The sequence below is a fragment of the Manis javanica genome, chromosome 2, assembly GCF_040802235.1.
Source record: "Manis javanica isolate MJ-LG chromosome 2, MJ_LKY, whole genome shotgun sequence".
Classification (NCBI taxonomy): Eukaryota; Metazoa; Chordata; class Mammalia; order Pholidota; family Manidae; genus Manis; species Manis javanica.
The window spans coordinates 202,193,996-202,215,077 of NC_133157.1; the positions used below are offsets into that span (position 1 = coordinate 202,193,996).

The following is a 21,082-nucleotide window of genomic DNA, read 5'->3' on the forward strand; positions in this document are numbered from 1 at the left end:
GGAGGGATGGGGAAGTATGTATCATAATAGAAGCAGTAAACTAGAAATAGTGTCAGTATTATCCAGTTTACCCCTCTGCTTCTGAGTAAACCGGCATCTGAAAAATCTTAGATGAGCTTAAATTAAAAACTGAATTAATTCAAGTCTTTTGTAGGAAAATACTTTCCAATGATGGAACTTATGGAAACCCAGGAAGACCAGTACCTTGCACCCAGGGATTAATGCTCTTCAGAAATTCTTTCCTTGGCAATATTTTTTAGCAGGATAAATAGCAAAGTTATTTTTATTTATTTTTCCTTATCTTGGTCCAATGAGCTAAGAAAAAGAGGGAAATATGTTAGATTACATCACTTCTAGTTTCTCACCAAATAAAGAAAGTATTTTCATAAAATGAGGCAGACATTTTCCTTCAGTTAAATTTAAGCAGTATTTTGCAGAATGTACCCTTGCACAGGACATTGGGTAATGAATGAACAATAACTGCACATATACTAACAATACAGAAATAATGTTCAATATCTTCCATTAAATCTTCATGAATCCTGAGGGCAAATAATTCTGATGAAGCTGGAGTCATTTGGACTAATTTTTGCTTTGCTTTTGGAGACAGGAGTCTAGACTAGTAAAAAGATTGAAACTAAAAACTGAGCAATCAGTGTCTTTTTTTTCCAGTGACAAATAAACTACTTTATTTTAAAGGACCTTGAGGGTATTATACTAAGTGAAATAAGCCAGGCAGAGAAAGACAAACACCATATGCTTTCACTTATTTATGGAATCTAAAATCAAAACAAAACAAAGTGAAAAAAACAGCAGTAGATTCATAGACACCGAGAAGTGACTAGTGGTTACCATGGGGTAAGGGTTGTGGGGGTGAAGTAGGTGAAGGGGATAAAGAGGGACAAAGTCTCAATCATAATATAAATTTGTCATGGGGCTGAAAGTACAGCATAGAGAATATAATCAGTAGTTCTGTAACATAGTCCTATGTTGACAGATAGTAACCACACTAGGTGGGGGTGAGGATTTAAGAATGTGTATTAACTGTTGAATCACTGTGTTGTAGACTTGAAACTAATATGATACTGTATTTCAACTATACTTCAATAAAAAAATAAAGAGTCACAAATTCAGCTGTGCAGGAAAATTAGACAGATAATGTAAGGAGTGAAGCTTGCTATTAAATGTGCAGAAATAGTCACACCTGCAAAGAAACACACTCACCTGTTTTTTCTTGAAACAGGAGGCTAACTTAGAATATATTTTGTATATTTCATATTCCCATTTTTGGGACATTGATGTAGAAAAAAATTCTCTACTGAAAGAGAGACAACAATTCTAGACCAACGATTATCGACAGTGGACAATGTGCTACAGTGACAGGGATTCTAGGGCATGGTGGGGACTAAGGTGCTGGGGAGTACAGACATGTTCAACTGAAATGCAGCCAGGATCCACTTCTGCAGATGGCTGCTGCAAAGAAATCTAGGTGGGGGCTGCCACATCTTGTGACCCTGGATCCTGTGACCAGGAATTTCTATTTTTATGTGAAACTTACCAATTTAAAACTGTTGACTATTGAATGACCGAAGTAACACAACTGTATAGAGCAATAAATATCTGTTCACTGCCGAGCATCCAACTTTGGTAATAATTTTTCATAAAACAAAAATAAATAGTCATATATATATATGAGTTTTATTTATAAATACAACTGTACAATAAAATTTTTATTGAGTTACAGTTGACTTATGATATATTAATTTCAGGTATATAATGTAGTGATTTGATATTTGTATGCATTGTGAGATCATTGCCACAAAAGGTCTCATGAACTCCATTTTATAAGAAATGGTATCTAATGGTATCTTATGTTACTTGCCTTTATAAAGAATGAGTAAATTCTTTGATATATTCATTGATATACATGTGCTTTTTTGTAATGTTATTTAATTTGGGGATGCCTTTGGCATTTGCTATTTCTAATATGTATGGTGCTAGAAAATTAGAAAACAGTGATCAGTAAAAACTGAATTTGAAGCATGAGTAAATGGACTATGAATGAAAATCTGAGAAATTTTATTTGAGTAAAATGCATAAACAATGTGTATATTTTGTAACACTTCCATTTTGACTGGTTTTGTGTGTGTGTGTGAGTGTGTGCATGCTTATTTCTTAATTCTTACCTATGCAACTGAGACTAGAAGTTGCTGAGTAAGTAACAGTTGTTCACTTATTACTTAGTTCAGTGAAATTACCTAGCCTAAAATTGGAATATATGATTTTAAGGGTGAATATTCCTACCATATTTTGCTTTAACTTCTGTTAATTAAAGCTTTTATTTATAAATAATACTACAGTTGGGTTTTTAGGAAATTCCCAACACCTTCTGGAATGAACTTAAAAACGTCCTAACAGAAATCTGCTTTATAACATATATTGATGTAAAAGTGCTGACTCACTTTTATATTTCCTTGCTGTACTTCCTCTTCCTCCCATCTTCCTTCCTTCATTCACTTCCTCTTTCTCCCTCTGTGTGTCTCCTGCATTACTCCTCTCCCCAACTTTTTGGAGACCATCGAAGAAAAATAAAACAGCACTTAAATGCGGACCCTGCTGCTGGCGATGGCAGGTAACACATGTTGAGTGCTTACCTTGAACCAACCACTGCTCTGAGAGCTTTGCAGAGAGCACCGCATGTGATCCTCGTAGGAGAAATGCAGCCACAACTTCACTTGTCAAACTAAGGAAAGAAGCCATTTCAGATAGCATGTACTGTGAAATGTATAAACATGTTGGAGAACTAAAGTGCTGCTATTTGGTATTATAAATGAAAGGCCACCGTTTTTAACTCTGAGAGGCAAGTCCAGTTCCCACGAGCAGTGACTCAACAAAAGAGCCCAGAGGGAAGCCTATGTCCCTTGTTTCTCATCAAGGACTTTGTCTTCAGCGCCCCCAGAGTTAGGCTGAAGTTAAGCTTTTAGCTAGACTATGTGAAAAATTATTCTAAGAAATTGTTGCATGTAGTGAGATCATGGCCATATGTTATCATTTTCCCAAATTCTTCTCTGACGTCTCAAAGGTACCACCAGCAAAATCAGTTCCAGAGCTTAGTTTAAAGCATAAAATGATAACTAATAAAATAAATGATACCTAAAAGTTTTCATTTGATGGAATAAAAGGATCAATAATTAATGCATGAAATATGTTCTGTTCAGTATCAAATAAAATGCTTTAATAAACTAAATCCAACAGATTTTATAACAGATACATACATGTGTTATCTGTTGAAAAGATATATAGACACATGTATACTTTATATATGCATATGTATTAAGGGGGAAAAACTGGGTGTGTATATACACAGTTTTCCCTTTTTGACTCTTGATGTACCTAAGAAAATTTTATTTTAGCTGCTTTTGGCCATGTTTGATATCTTCACAAAATTCCTATTTGAAACAGATTTTAGACTTAGATGTCAAGACCTATACATTCTGGTTAATAGCTTTATGGTTCCAGGAAAGTTGGTTAAGGTCTTTGGGTCTCAGGTTATGTGTTTATAAAATAGTTATTATAAATACCTACAGATGGGTTTGGGGAGGAGAAAGCTAAGTAAGAAAATGAATATGAAGTCCCTGACGTATTGTATTAAGTGCTCAGTAATTTTAGCTATTACAATTCAAAATACAATTCAGAACAACTGGCAGCCATATGTAAATACAGTTTAGAAGAACATGTTTTGAACTCATATTTTAAATATGGATTTGTCTTTTCTGTGAATTTAAATAATGAAGGCATACTGTAAATAGTGTTTAACGAGTATAGGATTTAAGGTCTGAAAGACTTGTTTTAAGTCCTAGGGACTAGCTAATTTTCCCTTGGGTAGCTTCCTTACTTGTCAGAGTCTCAGTTTTCTCATCTTCAAATTAGGGGTAATAATTAGCTACCCGGCAAGGTTGTGGTCAGGATTAAGTAAACTAATGCATATAAAGCACGCAGAAAATACCCAGAGCAGAGTAAACATTAAATGCTAAGGATGACCTGTAATATCACCAGGCCCAGATTTGAAAGAAGATAATACATATTTTCAGTTAACTATAGCTATGTAACCAGTACCCTTAAAATAACCCAGGATGATTCAGCTAGTGAATGGTCCAGGCCGTGTCAGCCGGGGTGACTCTTGCATTCATCTGGGAGCTTGTCTGTGCAAAAACTTCCAGAATGACCTCATCCCATGTCTAGTACCTCATCAGGAGTGGCTGCAGAGGCTGTGGTTGGCTGGCCCTCTCTAGCACAGTGGTTCAGGGTTCCAGAAGTGTGAAAATGGAAGCTTTTCCCTGAAGGGTTGGCACTCTATTTTTGACCTTCAGTTGATTCTTTAGAGATGTATATGGTTTCTGGGTTGGATCTTAATTCAGATGAGACCTTTATTAACTATTTAAAAGATGATCTTTGGTGCCACATCTTAATTTTCACTTATATATTCTCTTCTTGCAAAAAGAATGTGTATATTTAATTCAACATACAGTGGTGAAGAAGCTAAGCAAGGTCCTGCCCTCAAAGAGCTTGTACTCTATGCAAGAGATAAGAAGCAAGTGCATACCAAATAAAATGGTTTCAGTCTATGACTGGTGGTAGGGAAAAACAAACAGGGACAGTGTTGAGAGGTAACCCTACTGAGATAGGTGGAAAGAGAAAGAGGAGATAAAACTTAAGCACAGTCCTGATGAATGATGAAGGTCTAGTTTTGAAAAGAGCTAGGGAAATGGGGTCCCAGACAGAATGAATTGCATGTATAAAGGCCCTGAGGTGGGAAAGACATGGACCTGATAGAAGGTCAGTGTGGCTGAAGCCCAGAGGCTTGGTCACCAATATGTTCTACATATGGTCTACAATCAACAATGTTCCCTGTGCTAAAAGCACTTCAGTGGCCCAAGATCTAACTTCTCAATGATAAAGCTATGTCTATCCTTTCTCTTAGTCTGAAGACGACTTTGCTTAGGGCTTTGTCTTCTAGATTGTGCACTCATCATCTCTTACTTTATATCTTCTTTCCTCAAAGTCCTTTCTTTGTTTCGTTTTCTAATCCTTCCCTTACTTTATGCCCTTGATCCTTATCCCTTATGTGCCCTAAAGAGGTTGGTACATATTTTTCCCAAATATGTCTCTCTGTAGAAGATAAAGGAATATTTCAGTTATTTGCTATTATCTTTAGTGTGAATAGTCTCCAATTCTTCCCTGCATGGTTTCTTACCTATGCAACCCTTATAGGAGTGATTGTGTTTTACTTAGCCACAGAGTCAGCAGAGCCCAGGTAGTGAAGCTGAAAACTGGCCACTCCTGGCAGATCAGGTTGGAAACATATTTATTTATATTAGCATTGTAAATTGTGATCTTTTTTTTTACTTTCTAAATCTTGAATGAATGGAGATAATACTGGTTGTAAAGTTGCCCTGAAAATTAACTGATAGGTAATCTATTTAAGGTTGTAGGATTAGAAATGTATATATATATAAACAACTGGTTTTATAATTCAATAATTTTTTTGCACTATTTATAGCTCTGCTGTCATCCAAGTAAATTATAGACAATAATACAATGATTTCTGTTTCCTGTATTTAGGGAGTATCTGATATAGCTATTATGACTTCTCTGTTTTGCAGGTTGAAGTCGATCCTGTTACCACATTCCCTCTGAAGGGCTTGACATCCCTCACGGAGTATACTGTTGCCATTTTCTCCATTTATGATGAAGGGCAGTCAGAGCCTCTGACTGGAATTTTTACCACAGGTAAGCCTTATTATAGTTTGAAAAGTTTCCAAGAGTAATTCCATAGAAACCAGAAGCTGAAGCAGCTTCTTCAATTGCACTTTCGTTTTTGTTTATTTGGTATATTATTATCAAATGAAAGGTAAGGTGACTAGAATGCATACTGGATAATTATTTTCTATCAAGGCAAGGGAAAGTAAGAAAAAAACCATCTGCATTCAAAAAGTCTCAGTTAAATAAAAGTATACATTGTTCTCTTCCTAATTTCATACTTCCTTCTGTTCTATCGATACAAAATTTTCAGAACTTTCTTCCATTCATATGTGTGTATATTAAGTTTAGCTTCCCTAACTGCTGCTGCCCAACAATTTTGACCTATAAAAATGGCTGTTTCATATTATTTAACCAGTACATCAATCTATAGATTCAATAATGAATTTTCATGCAGCCTGAAATATTAATACAATATGGGACATTTTGAATTCTAAAATAAACAATAAATCATGAATGTAGTATTTTCCTTTTTTTTTATAACCCTAGAGTCACTCAATAACTACCGCAGTTTTTGCCTCTTGGTGGCAACAATTCTGTTGTTACCTTTCTGAACCTACCATTGATTGATTGCATTTGGAAATGAACTAAGTGCTATACTGAGGCCATGAGAAGGTAATTTGGAGAGAGATGAGAAACAAACTGGACTGAGAAATAATGTTCACAGAAAGAAGTTCAGTAATTTCACAAACTCTCCCAAGGTCTTCCCCCAAAGTCCCAGGTTGGGATTCTCCTGGTGTCCTGGGAAACAGTTTTAAAATCTCTGATTTCAAATAGTAAAAATCAATAACTGACAATTCACTTTGGGTATAGTTGGATGTTATGCTCTCTGTTGTACGTGCCAGAAGTGTGTGAGCAGTGAAATAGTAGAAGGCCTGATTAATTACATTTCACTTCTGATAATAGCCATATGTACAAGATTAAAAGGATGAAGTTCTTCTCTAAGAGTTAACTTATTACTAGGGAGTACTTTAGGCATGAAATCAAATAAAGCTAAAAGAGACATTTCTGAGGCCTCTAGGGCACCATTTTGTTAATTTCCTCAACATACTTGCAAAATAATGAATATGACACTCATTTTTCATACTTTATGAAAAGAGCCAAATAGAGAATCTAAGAGTTCTGGAAATTACTGGAAACTTGGAAAATCTGCTGCATCCATGGTGTTCCTAATATATACTGTGGGTAAATGCTAGAAGCAGAAATGTAAAACCACTCTGGACTGATGGATGCTGCCTTCTCTGATTCCATGTGCTTTCCTGAAGCAAGAGATTCCTCAGAGAACCTTCCTGTGGCCCCCTGGGAGCTGCCTGAGTTTGCCTTTTCTTGCCTTCTCAATTCCGTAACAAAATCTCCTTCCTTGGCTTACAGAGGAAGTTCCAGCCCAACAATACTTGGAAATTGATGAGGTGACGACAGATAGTTTTAGAGTGACCTGGCACCCCCTTTCAGCTGACGAAGGGCAGCACAAGTTGATGTGGATTCCAGTCTATGGTGGGAAGACCGAAGAAGTGAGTCGTCTGAAACATACTGAAAATTACTCTGGAGCATTTTATCAGGAAGGGAGTACCCGCTGTTGTATTTGACTTGGTCTTCTCTTTAACATAGGTTGAGAATCCCAGTAGGAATTAATATTTTGCGTGGCATAGAGTTTTGTAGATGTCAAACCATATGACTTTCCTAAGATTAAAATAGATTTTTGCTAGGGTTTAGTTATATATTTTATCTATTTTCAGATTCTTTGACTTTCATAAATGACTTTTAATAAAACTTCGAAATGCCACTTTTGTAATGTTAATAGTCTATTCACTGAGGGAATTGAATACATCTCTGATTTGACATTAAAATTGAATTCAATAGCCTTGGAGTTCATGCTTAGTTGTTCCTTGGTTACGCACAGGGATAACATTTTTCTGTTGTATTATTTTTTCTTAATTTTCTCCTCTGTTATTCAAGTTAAATCCAGTTACTAAGCACCAAAAACTTTTCAGGTTGTCCTAAGAGAAGACCAAGACTCATATGTTATTGAAGACCTGGAGCCCGGCACTGAGTATGAAGTTTCACTGTTGGCTGTGCTGGACGATGGAAGCGAGAGTGAGGTGGTGACTGCTGTTGGGACCACCCGTAAGTCTTGGCCTGGCCAAGATGGACTTTACCAGCTCCCACTGTCCCTTCTGACACCCTCTTCCCTGCTCCACGTTCCCTGCCCATCTGGGCTACAGAGACTTCAATTTCTCTTTGTCCCCCAGAGTTCTACATATATCTTCTCCTTTAATGAAACCAGTATGTGGAGCATCTTACAATCCTAGGCTATTATCACTATAAGGATGAGAATCATATCTGCCTGTCTCAGTCACCATTATATCCTCAGCACTTAGTACAGTATTTGGCATAGTTTAACTGTGCAATAAATACTTGTTGAATGGATGGATCTATAAATGGGTGGATGGATGGATGGATGGATTTGTAGATGAATGGATGGATGGCTGAGATAATTCATAAGTGAATAAATAAGCAAACCTAGGGCAAAAGTGTCCAAGAGTTTCTGGAATTTTCCAAGTTGATCTTGGTTCCAAGAATCTTGTACAAAATTCACTCACTGATTCATTCATCCCTTCATTCTTTAAATATGAAGTATTAACCACATATTAAGTTTCTTTGATTGGGTTCCCTGGAATCAGGTTCTGAAACAGAAAAGTGCATCCAGAAAGTTCACTGAAGAGTTTAGTTGGGAGATACATCTGTAAGGAAGTAAGGATGGCAGGACAGGCCATAGGGGGAAGCTAAAACTGAGCCCTCAGCTAATTCAATTAAGAGTTCTAGACCTGGGATGACCCTTCCAAGTTGTCTCAAATGGAGTCCAAGGGGCTGGGCCTTTGTATGCCTGCATCTCAGTCATTGGATGTAGGCCATCCCCTGACAGTTTGTGACCTCAGATGAGTCAGTTCCCAGAGCTTTGAGCTATTGGCAGTGAGTATTCCAGAAGCTTGTGGATGAGTATGTCAGCTCTGAAGAGGGGATCTGGGAGGAGCACCACACAGTCACTCCATGCTCCTGACTGCCCAGGGTGGATGCAAAAAAAAAAATGCACCCCTTATTGTCCTCCTTGGTGCACCTCTTTCACAACTTGACTTACAGCACTGTTTAATTTGCTTTAATTACCATGCTTGTGCCCCATGACACAGTAACTGGGAGGTTTCACAATTTATAGTAATTCAAATGTTTATGTGAAGGCTAGTGTTTGTGTTTAAAACTAACTTTCTTGGGTTTCAGTTTCCTTATCTGTGGAATAGATAAAACATTTGCCTTACATATGACTCACTTCTTTGCTCTTGCAAACATAGTCAAGGTGTCGTGAGAAGCAAGTGAGGTAATATAGGTGAGATTCTCACTGAAGGCTATACAATGCTATACACAAAATGTATAGAGTGATTATCATTACAGAAGTTTGAAATGATGAATTTTCTTCTTTAGTTGATGGTGTTTGGACAGAACCAGCCACAACCATAGCACCTACCACACCTGTGACCTCAGGTAAGACAAGTAGAAGCCCCTTTACTCATAATAAAAGTTTGATTTAAACAGAGGTGTTATTATCCCAGTTTTACTTAGTTTACATTATTAATTCAGAATAGGGCATGCCTGTTCAAATTTCACTCCTCTTAGAACCTCTCAACCTCTTCTTACCCCTAAATGCCACTTGGTCTTCTAACCTGCTCACCTCACTGTTACATCTCTTTATCTCTTCCATCTTTGTTTTGGATTCTCATTTAATCTTTCAGATGTTAGCATAGCAAGTCCCAGGAGTCTCTTCCCTCCTCTTAATCTCAGTGACTTCTATTGCTCTCTGATGAGGATTAGTCATATCACAGTTTCCTTGCATTTCTGTGGGTAACTTGGAGAGACTGGCTGGACTATTGGTCTTCCTGAATCAGCTATTTTCTCTCTCGGCTTAGCTTTCCCCTCCATTATAATTACACCTCCCAGCTGGCTGTCAGAGTCAACTAGGTAAAATGCAAGTTTGATGTCACTGTTAATTTCCCTAACTAAAACCCTTCAGTGGCTCTCTGTTACCCATTCATTCATTGATTCACCAGTTGATTCATTCTTTAATCTTTATTGAGACCTTTTTTGTGCTCCCTAAATCTCTTTATCATAACATCCAAGACCCTTCCTGAATGGATTCTGCTTCCTTTCCTGCTCTCCACCATTATTTTTTATGCTTTCTCCATTTCCTCCTGTCACTTAGAACTCCTGGTCCTGAAGGTGAGACATCACTTCCTGTTCCCACGGCCTGGTACCCTTCCCCAATTCTGCCTGGTAGATGTCACTCTCCTGCCTCCTCTGTGTCACTTTTACTATTTTGTCAAGAATTAATCACTGTATATCTCAAAGGCCTAACACAGTCTGATGCAGGAAAAGCTCAATGAATGTGTGCTGAATGAATGAATGAAGAGAAGGGAGTCAGTGAAGATGGACAGAATAAAAGGAAGTCAGCATAGAAGGGAAAAGGAAAAATGGGGCAAGTGAGGGAGCAAGCACCTTGGGAAAGGAGTTTGGGCAGATAACAGAGAAAGAATAATACCCATGTGGGCTGAGTGGATAAAGGCAGGCATGGTTGGGACATTTGTGCTTTGAGTGACAAGTGTTAAAACAGAAATGGGGGAACGGAGGAATGGGATGTGTGTTGGATGCTGGATTGCACCCCGAGGCTGACCACATCTGGGTCCTCATGTCTGTTTCTCCAGTGGAGCTCTGGTGTGAGGTTTTCATGTGTACCCTCCCCTTTGGGGTCCCCCTTAGGATTCCTAGTCTAAAGGCAGCTCCTCTGTTTCCCCTTACTATATATATATATATATATATACACAGAGTGAGAGTTTTGAGAGATCCATGGTCTCACCTTGTATGTATCTCTTTTTTTAAATCCAAGTATCATTGATATAGACTCTTATATTGGTTTCAAGTATACATCACAGTGGTTCAAGTTACCCATATTTTAAATCCTCACCCCTACTAGTACAGCTACTATCTGTCAACCTAGGAAGATGTTACAGAATTATTGGCCATATTCTCCAGTAAGCATTTCTTGAACCATTTTTGTTTGCTACCAGTAGGTATCATGGCTGAGTTGTTCTTGCTTCATGTGGGTCAACATTAGAGAAAAACATTAAGTGATACTCATTGCCATGTCCATAAATGGTCTCTGTGATTCATTTCAGAGCACAATGGGTTAAAAATTCTTTACTCCTTGGTTGTGTTTATTCCAGTTTTCCGGACAGGAATCAGAAACCTGGTTGTAAATGATGAAACCCCTTCTAGCCTGCGGGTAAAATGGGACATTTCAGACAGCAGTGTGCGGGAGTTCAGGGTGACCTACCTGACTGCTCAAGGCGACCCTGCGGAAGAAGTGGTAGGAACGGTCTGTATAAGTAGAGCTGACCGGAAACCGGGGACTTTCCTGACTAACAGCGCTAACGAGGCTGTCTCCAGAGATCAGTGCAAGCTTTACTGTTCATTTCTTGGTGGCTCTACCATCTCCAGGAACTAATGTTTTCTAATCCAAACTGAACTACCAGGTTCTTGACAACCTTTTTATCTCCAAAACTCACACCACATACAACCTGCTTCAAACTGATAAAGCTTCTGAACCTTGTTTCCCATATTGCCTCCATTGCCTTAACAACTTGTAAGAGAACCAAAATTGGGTCATAAATAGTCCATTATACACTTTGTGTGTGTGCATATTTAGTGTGTGTGTGTGTGTGTGTATACTATATAACTTTTGTCCTGGGGAATCTGATTAAAAGTAAGCAAAGCATACTCATATGAAAGGTCTTTTTGATCTGGTTGCAGTCTTCCTAACAAAATGCCATCTATTAACAAATAGTTTTTCGCTGACATCAGCTCATTTTAAGAAGATTTATAGTAATTTCTAATTTTTTTTTTTATCAATATGAGGGTCTCCCTTAGGAGATTTAGATTTTTATCTGTTGAGTTCTCTTTCATCTATGTTTGTTCTAGATTGGAAATCTAGGTACAGTCTTAATCACCACCTCTCCCTGTTTTCTTAATTGACACCATATAGTCCCTCTTTATTAATGGTCCCGTATTCAAGAATGTAAAAATTATTTCCTAGATGCTTCCCATCAAACCAGGCAACTCCAGTTTGCATCCAAAAGAAAATTTTCTTTTTAGTTATGAAATATATTTTATTTAGCTCATTACTTGCATCACTCCTTTCTTGACCTCTGCTGCATTATTTTTGAGACATTCTAGGAAAAAAGTCCCCAATTCATTATTGCTCAAGAATAACATTAATATTCTTTCTTCCTCTTTGTAACTTATAAAGTCTTTGATGGAAAATTATTTTTATCTATGTGCTTATATAAACAATTACTTGATCCCCAAATTCTCTTGGGAAAGTACTTTCAGGTTGATAGAGGAATCATTATAGAGCACAGTGATAACTAAGAGTAGCCATGTCCACTGTGAATAGCCAGAAGTTCCATGAAATTTGTCTGGTAATACATTTAGAAAGTAATGGACACTTAAACAAAATAGGTTGAATTATAAATTCACTCAGACTAAACATTTCAAATGATCCATGATTGGAAAATCCAAAGAAAATTAAAATTAAAAAGACTATGGTAACTAAAGATATAATTTGGCTATTTTATTTTCCTTATATTTATTTAATTTAGTTCCTAAAAATGAGACCCATAAAAAACTTCCCAGAGTGAGAGTTTTTTTGGTTTTGTTTCTACTCTTTCCAAGAAACACATGAAGCTTCTTGCTAAATTATGCCTACTAATTTGGAAAGAGGAACAATTTAATCTCATGCATGCACTTGTAAGCTATGCAAGGTAAAATAATAATAATATTTACTTTGGGTTGTCTCTAGGTAATTTTCCCTTTACTATTTTCTTTCATTTCACACTGTTTATTTTGAAACACTTGGACACCTAGATGTAGGACAAAAAAGAATCAAAAGTCTTAAACACACATGTGCCCCAGTTAAACAAACTCTTAATCAAAATGAAAAATGTTGATGAATTTGGTGGCAATTGTTTATGTGCAGAATGGTTGCCCTCAGAAGAAAGTACTATAGAGTTCTTTAAGTATGAAGCTCCTTTACTGAATTCCAAAGAAATTGGATTTGCACTTAATTTACAGGCATGTTTTCAGGGACTCGACTGAAGATTGAGAATTTATATCTCGGTGTTTTATGAAGTGTTCATGCTATAAAAATATAATGTATTACTTATTATTAGAGACAGAAAGTGGGTGCATCTCAATTTAGATCATGAGACCAGGGTAGGACAGGCAGTCTCAGATCTGTATCAAAATACAAAGGCCTTGAAATCCCAACACCAACCGAACATCTTAAAATAATGCATGTCAGGGAAAAACAAATGGCTGAAATGTATTACAGATGTGAGACAGGAAATGTGTCCAGATAAGAGAAATACTTCTTCCTATCTTTCTGTATTTTTCTCAACTATGAAAACTGATTAAATTTACTTGAGGAAATAATGACAGACTGTCGAAGCTGAAGTATAGTATATGTGTATAACATTGTACACCAAAGTCAAGCTTTATTATATGTGAAACAAGGAGAATTAAATTTACTTTTCCAATTGAGGTAACTGAAGAATTTGATATTTTCTAAGTAAAATCAAATCTATGAAATATTTCCAATAAAAAGCTTGGAACTTATAGAAAGTAAAACTATTTGTCAGGTATTTCATAAAGACTGACATCCAATTCTGCCGTGAAATACAGGGGTATGGCAATGACATTGTCCCGAATTTTGTTGTTAGGGTAGGAAGGTCTCATACTTCTGTATTTGTGAAAGGCTGATCGGGATTCTAGGCTTTCTGGAGACTAGCCGTGAAAATCCATAACCATTACCTGATTCTGACTTGCAAGAAATGTTCTAGAGTGGGGATTCTTAGGGTGTGGCTCAGTCTCCCTCAAGATCATTTCAGATATTAAGACTGCACTTCCAGTTACATTTAGAACAATTTGACATTGCTGCAACATGTCAAATTGGTCATTTTTTTCCCTGGCAATTTTGTTTCATTGTATTTTATAAAAGTATCGATCTTCAATGGGTTGAAGTTAAAAGTCACCAACACCACCTAATCCTTCACCATGGATGGCATGAGAATCACTGTCTAGCACAGAACTTTGTAAGATGGGAACACAGTGAGATGCAGGGAATCCTCTTTCTGCTCAGGGAGCAGCTTGCTGGATGGGATCCAGGCTGCTCTGAAGAGCTTTGGGCAATAATGGAGCCAGGCATGAACTTGCATATGTGAAAAAAGAAAAATGAAGTTCATTGGTTGAATTTACATCTCATTTAGCCATAAGCATCTTTTATAGAATTGTTTTATAAACAAAACTACCATCTTTTATGACCTGCAGCATCTGTTTTTAGAAGAAGCCCATCTTTACCATGCTTTGTGCAAACATGCAGAGGCTAAGCAGAAGGAACTTTGAATACCCAAGAGGAGATTTACATTGTATTCTTGGGAAAGCATATCATTAGGATAAAAATGTTCAAGCGGTTCAGTCATGTGGAGGAGAGGGCAGTGGTTAAAGCAAAGCTCAGGCCAGATATTTCCACAAGGCTCCTTTACTCAAAAGCTGTGTGGGCCTCAGTTTCCCCATCTGTAAAATGAGTGCAAATGTTACTCCTTACCTCAGAGTTGTGGTAAAGATTACGTGCATCACTGTATCAGAATACTTAGAAGAACACCTGGCTCATAATAATTGCTAGATAAGTGAGGCTGTTATTATAAACCACAGCAACTACTTCCTGGCAAGCTAGAAACATCTCCACTACTTCTCGGCATTGCACAGTCTAAATTTGATTGGATCCAAGGCCATGGGTTTCTTATTTTGAGAGATGACCTTAATTAAAGAACATCAACTTGGGTGGCTTTTGAAGCAGACAGCTTGGAACGAATGCCCAGAGTCTGTGCTCCAGAGAAGTTATATTTAAATGAAACACCCTCAAGGAAGCTACATAGATAGGGTAACACAAGTTAGGACAGCCACAGCTCTTCTTTTACATGTCCCTGAGGCCAGGATTATCTAACTCATTTGAGAACAGAGCCGAGCTTTTAAAAAAATATCCCTTCCAGGACCACATCAGAACAACCCTGTAGTATATTTCAATGTTCCTTTCATATGAGGAGCAAAATCATATTAATCCAATATAAAATCACCAATTTAGATGCCTACACACACACACATACACACACACATTTGCTATTAGAGTTAGCAATTCCTTGGCAACAGCTTCTTCTGGGTTCAACTCGAGGCTTCCTAGAGCTTATTCCATGATTTATTGGTTCCTTTCCTCATCCAGAAGTAGAAGGCACAACCCTTTGCCTGCTGGCATTTTATCCAGCCCTTGAATCGAAAAGCATCTCCAGCTGTTCCAGTCTTGTGACTCCCAAAAAAGCATTTGGGTCAGTTCTTACATCCCAGCATTTTTCCAGCCATGATTGAGTTCCTTAAATGGGCCAGAGATATGCCAGCATCTTAGCTACTCAAGCACAGGCAGAAAGTTTTGTGGTTTTAGCATTGAGAACATGTGGCTTTTCTGGACCACATATTCTTCTGGGGATGCCAGAATTTGCGCTGCTGGGCCACATGGTGCGTCACACTGATGTTTATATGGTGTCAGTGCCACTGCTGCATTTCAAACTTTTGCAGCCTTTAAACACAGAATGATGGTGATTTCAGATTGAGAAAGACTTGATCCTCTTTCAGAAATAAAAAAGATGCAACCTTTTTAGTGTTACTAGAAATGGGTTTTGATCTGGAAAACTTGGATTTAATTTGTGGCTCTCTTGTTTTTGGCTATCATCCATTCTCTTCTGAAATGCTGGGATGAGATTATCTCTGAAAGGGTAAAGAGTGGAAGGCTGAATTTTCAAGAGGATACTTAAGTCGAATAAAAAATGATAAGCAGGCTAGATTATAGAATGAACACTTGTAAGATATAAACACCTGCTTTCCAAATTGATGATTATTCTCTCTTCCGGATATTTAACAAATGTTGAAAAGATGTTGAGAGAAGCCTATTCCTCACGGCCTAGTAGATGGAAATTTAAACCTTCTGGATTAGTGGTTATATGGTTATACACTAAGGGTTGCTAGGAGGGAATTTCAGGGAGAAATGCTTTTGCATGGATGCCCTTTTATTTTTCCTATTATGCTTCAAGCACATCTCTTTGCTTCTGACTATTTCTGAGTGCCTACCGTCCTGCACCAGGCTCAATAGAAGAACAGGCTCAGAGGTCTTACTAAGACTGTGGTCCTTTGCTTTTCAGGTTATGGTGCCTGGTAATCAAAACAATCTCCTTCTGAAGTCTCTGCTTTCCAATACAGAATACAAAGTCTCAGTGACTCCCATCTATGACGATGGAGATGGTGTCAGTGTCTCTGCCCCTGGAAAAACCTGTGAGTGACGCTTTCTCCCTGTGGATACTAGCTGACTGACTAATTAAAAATACTCATCTCCTGTAATGCACCCCAAGAGCTGCAGTGTAGTGTGGTGAAACAAACAAAAGATAATCGGCTATGTGTGACTAGGTACAGAATGGTGGCAGGGGCTGATTTCTGTACCTGGGCACCTAAGCATGGATTTTTCAAGTAAGGGTGCAAGTTGTTAAAATTCTGTAGCTGCAGCTGCGAGTTCTGATGGCTCCATGGAGCAAATGGGTATTATCTCCTTAGGTAACAGTGCTGGCATCTCTCCCTCCTCTCTGTGCCCATGTTGAGTGCCCCTACCAGACTCCCACCAAACCTGCATGTTTTGCCGAAGGTCACCCAGAGTACTGGGGACGCTAAGAGTTGCTACAGTTATTTCCTCAGGGGTCATGGAAGGAGAGAAGAAAAGCCGAGGAGCAGAGCCATGGTAGAGCTCTGAGCTCTTCACTTCACTTTACTGGTGCATTTGCATCTTGATTTGCTCTTGCTTTGATCTATGCCTAAGAATTTTGAATGTATTTTGAAATTTTGCTGCTAAATACATTTTTGAGAACCACAGACTTAAACAACAATTAAAGAAGAAAATCAGGTAGTATTCACCTAAAATTTATATGCTTTTAAATACATCCTTATTTGCCTTAAATTCAGGTTGTTTTAAAAAAGAGCAGAAGCAGGCAAGAATGGTTTAAAATAAACATGGTAAATTCTGCTGTTCTGAGTTGGTTTTGGATCATTTAATACTCTGATGTTCCATAAAGTTACTGTAACTCCACCATTGTGGGGCCAGGGGAGGAAGGGAAGGAAAATGGTTGGAAAGCAAAGGGGTTCCATCTAACTTAGGATGACCTGAGCTCAAAGATCTGCTTTTACCTTTCGTAGGTTAAAAATTAGTATCATTTATAAAAGGGTTCCATGATGAGCACACAGATGCACATACACGAATGAAAACTATTTAAAGACCATTACTACAAAGTTTGAGTTTAAATCTCATTACAGATATACCATCACATGTAACTTTGTCCATATAGTAAAATTATTTCAAAATGTTAGTGGATGGTCTACTTATTTTAAGCAGTAGTCAACACAACTAAATTCTATCAACAAAATGGTAATGATAATATGTGAATATGCACTATAGTTTATAAAGGTCCTCCGTATAAATGTCTTTAATGTTTTGATTAATAATTGATAAATGATAATATAAAATTTCAAACAATATAGGCAATATAAGATGAAAGCCAAAAGAAAAGATCAGAATCTTACCTCTTAGAATCACCATCAATACCACTGCGTGATCACCCTTGATTTGATATTGCCATACAAACATACTTTGATAGTGTAACAGAGTGGCATATAGACAGAAATTTTTAATAAAACTATTCAATTCAGTTTCACTTAAAATTAACTGAACAGAAAAGAACCAAAGTGACATTGAATGAACTGGTGGTCTTCCAATAAAGTGTTTCAACTCAAGAACAATTTTCTATGCATTTATATTTAAAACAATCAGACTCTCAAAGGCTTCTCACCACATATTACAGTGCCTTTTCACTTGTATATACTTTATATAGCATTGTGGGAAGATATCTTAGTTTTTTGTTAACAGCAGTGTAGGTTGTAAAGATGGAAACCACACTAAACCCCTGCTTTTCCTTTTCTTTCCTGCTCAGTGCCACCCTCCGGTCCCCAAAACTTCCGGGCCTCAGAAGAATGGTATAACAGGGTGCGCATTACATGGGATCCCCCATCTTCCCCTGTAAAGGGCTATAGGATTGTCTACAAACCTGTTAGTGGTAAGTAATGCTTGTTAAGATATATTGTTACCCATGATTAGGCATCAAAAGGCCTTTTAAAATTTTTTTTCTTTTTTTTTTAAATTTTTATTTATTTTTGGTTTTAAGAAGTGTGAAGAGTCTCTTTCCTTTTTGGGGGTAGTGGGGGAAAAGCTTTTCGAATATGGTCAGTGTTGGGTAATATTATCAGAATGATGAAGCTATGAGTCCACCTGACCTGTGCACACCCCAGACGAGGACCCAGCCCAAGGAAACCCTGACTCCCTGGGGACAGGAGGCTGCTATGACTTGATGCATATGTAAGTGTTCAACCTTCAGAATCTCTAATTTCTAATTCCTCTTCTACTTCTTAATTCTTGGTTTAGTTGGAAAAAGTCCACTTATCAACTTCTCAGTCTTATCATTTTGGAAACTATTTTGGGGTATATAATTTATCAAAGAACTAAGATTACAATAGTAAAAGGCTTTTCCATCAGCCTCTTAGCCACCCGATAGAAAGGCCCTCTCTCCTTATTGCCCACATCATTATATCCTGAAGACAAGAGCACGACCCAAACAGGTTCCCTTGGTCCCTGTGTCTGTGGAGGTGAGACCATGTGCCTCCATCTGTTAGCGCGTCATCTCCTGACGCTTAGCACTTTTATGAAGTTTAAACAGGAGACTTAACACTAGATATGATGAGAGTCTTCTTGGTTTTCTGAATCTGGGCCTTCAGTACTTTCATTGTTTAGCAGAAAGGGGTTCTCCAATTTTTTTCTTGATTTGGCAGGGATATTTAAAAAAGCATTCTTCAGATCATTAAAAAACTTTCTGCCCTCAAAAACTTTGTTAGTCTCAATTTGTCCTGTGAGATTCTCTTGCCTCTAACACTGTAGAGCTTTTTCTGTTCTGTCCCACTATTAAGGCCCATACAACTAAAATACCCCACCTCCAAATTCTCCAGGTAAACCATGCAAATGAAATAGCAAGATGCGGTTGGGATATATAGGGGACAGACTAGCCTGATCAAGGTTGATGCCTTGGGATCCATCACCAGTTTTGTTGTTGTTTGTTTTGTTTAGACCTAAGCCATGTGTTAATTCGTAGTACAGCCTTGCTGGATTTGTTCTTTGGATCATTTTTTAAGTATTTTCTGAGGGAAATAGCTTTGTCTTAAGCCAGTGGTTCTTGATTGGTGCAGTTTTGCTGCCCAAAAGAGGTATATTCTTTACTTTTCTTCTGTTTCCTTATTTATTTTCTGTCTGGATGACCTATCTATCCATTGATGTAAGTGGGGTGTTAAAGTTACCTACTAGTACTGTATTGCTGTCAGTTCCTCCTTTTAGGTCTGTATTTGGTTTATATGTTTAGGTGCTCCTGTGTTGGGTGCATAGAAATTTATAATTGTTCTGTCTTCTTGTTGGACTGATCCTTTTATCATCATGTAATGTCCTTTGTTTCTGGTTACTTTGTTTTGAAGCCTATTGTCTCTGATGTAAGTATTGCAACTCCAGCTTTTTTTCGTTCCTATTTGCATGGCATATCTTTTCAATCCCTTCAGTTTCAGTTCTAGCAGAGATATTTTCTACTGTAGATTATATAGATTACATAAATCATGTATATTATATAGCTCAGAGGGTAGAGCATTGCCATTGGCATCTGGCAGGTACTGTTAAGCATCAGACATGTGACAGTGCCTCCACCATCCTGCCCCAGAGTAAAGAACTATCCAGCCCACAATGTCAGTGATGCCGAAGTGAAAGAATCATGCGTGGTCACTTGCCTTGAGGATTTAGGGCCTGGGAAAACTGCTACTGAGATAACACATACATACAGAAATATACACAAATATTTTATTGGAAGGGGGTGTTCTGGAGTAAAGTAACAAGTATTTTAGGAGCTTATTTCTAACTCAAAGCTCTCAGAGAATGAGCACATCTGGGAAGAGGCATGAGGTAAATAAAAAGAACTTGGCAAGGAATGTTTTTAATGTTAAATAAGACTCACTGGGTTGAAACAGAGGTGAAAATATAAAGGCCCAAAGAAGCCTACTGATGAAGAGTCTTGGATTAAGTGCGTCATCAGTCTGGTCTTAAAAATCTTAAAAGGAGTAGGCAGAACTAATGTGGTAACGTGGGTGGGCCCCCCAGACAGCAAGGTATGGCATAACGTCCGTGATAAAACTTGCCCCTACCGTCATTTGCATGCCTGCTAGGGACAAAGCTGGGTGTGTGAGAAAGGGAGACTGAGAATGACTTCTTCGGTTTGGCAAATGCCCCAAAGCCTATGGCAACAGAGTAACTCCACTAATGGATGGATGGTGGACCAGCTTCTTCAAATAAGCACCAGGGAAGAACTGCTTTTGAGAAAAGGACTAGATCCCTAAAAAGAGCTTCAGCATGTAGTGAGGTGCATAAGGCTTAGAGTTAGGTGCAGCTAGGTTCAACGCGCAGCTCTGCCGCCGGCCTTCTGTACAATCCCGGGCAACTGCACAACAGCTGAACAAGTGCAATCCACTTCAGGACGGTTTCTGTGTTTCCATGTTCCGCTCTAACTGAGATACACTCTTTCTCCTTTAGTTGCCGGCCCCACACTGGAGACCTTCGTGGGAGCTGACATCAACACCATTCTCATCACCAACCTGCTCAGTGGCATGGACTACAGCGTGAAAGTATTTGCCTCCCAGGTCTCGGGCTTCAGCGACGCGCTGACCGGCGCGGTGAAAACCCGTAAGGCTAACGTCCCGTCGTCTCGGCGCCCCCATGTGCTTTTGCCGCTTTGTTTTCACTGTAATTCAAGCCCTGCTTTTGCTTGGCTTGGCAGTTGGCTCTCTTTTTCTCAGCATTGCCTTTTCTGGATGGTGTTTCATGGAAAGAAAAGCCCTGGTGCTCCTTACTCAGGACTGGAGTTCAGAGTCCTGGTTGGCAGGCGAACGTCAGAGCCTGGCATTCAAATACACGTGGTGGCGGATAGGATTTCCCTCT

The 21,082-nt window shown here is 38.3% G+C and overlaps 1 protein-coding gene across 4 annotated transcripts in view; it reads left to right on the forward strand.

The window, feature by feature from the left end:
• COL14A1 (collagen type XIV alpha 1 chain) overlaps positions 1 to 21,082 on the forward strand; it is a 225,284-nt gene that overhangs the window by 95,822 nt on the left and 108,380 nt on the right. For 3 of the 4 annotated variants that reach the window (XM_073230026.1, XM_073230025.1, XM_073230022.1), the window contains exons 15-22: positions 5,664 to 5,790; positions 7,192 to 7,331; positions 7,812 to 7,944; positions 9,295 to 9,354; positions 11,088 to 11,239; positions 16,167 to 16,296; positions 17,997 to 18,119; positions 20,678 to 20,827. In XM_073230026.1, coding sequence (XP_073086127.1) covers positions 5,664 to 5,790; positions 7,192 to 7,331; positions 7,812 to 7,944; positions 9,295 to 9,354; positions 11,088 to 11,239; positions 16,167 to 16,296; positions 17,997 to 18,119; positions 20,678 to 20,827 — 1,015 coding nt within the window. The remainder of the gene's footprint in view (positions 1 to 5,663; positions 5,791 to 7,191; positions 7,332 to 7,811; positions 7,945 to 9,294; positions 9,355 to 11,087; positions 11,240 to 16,166; positions 16,297 to 17,996; positions 18,120 to 20,677; positions 20,828 to 21,082) is intronic. The other variant, XM_073230024.1, reaches the window with a different exon arrangement.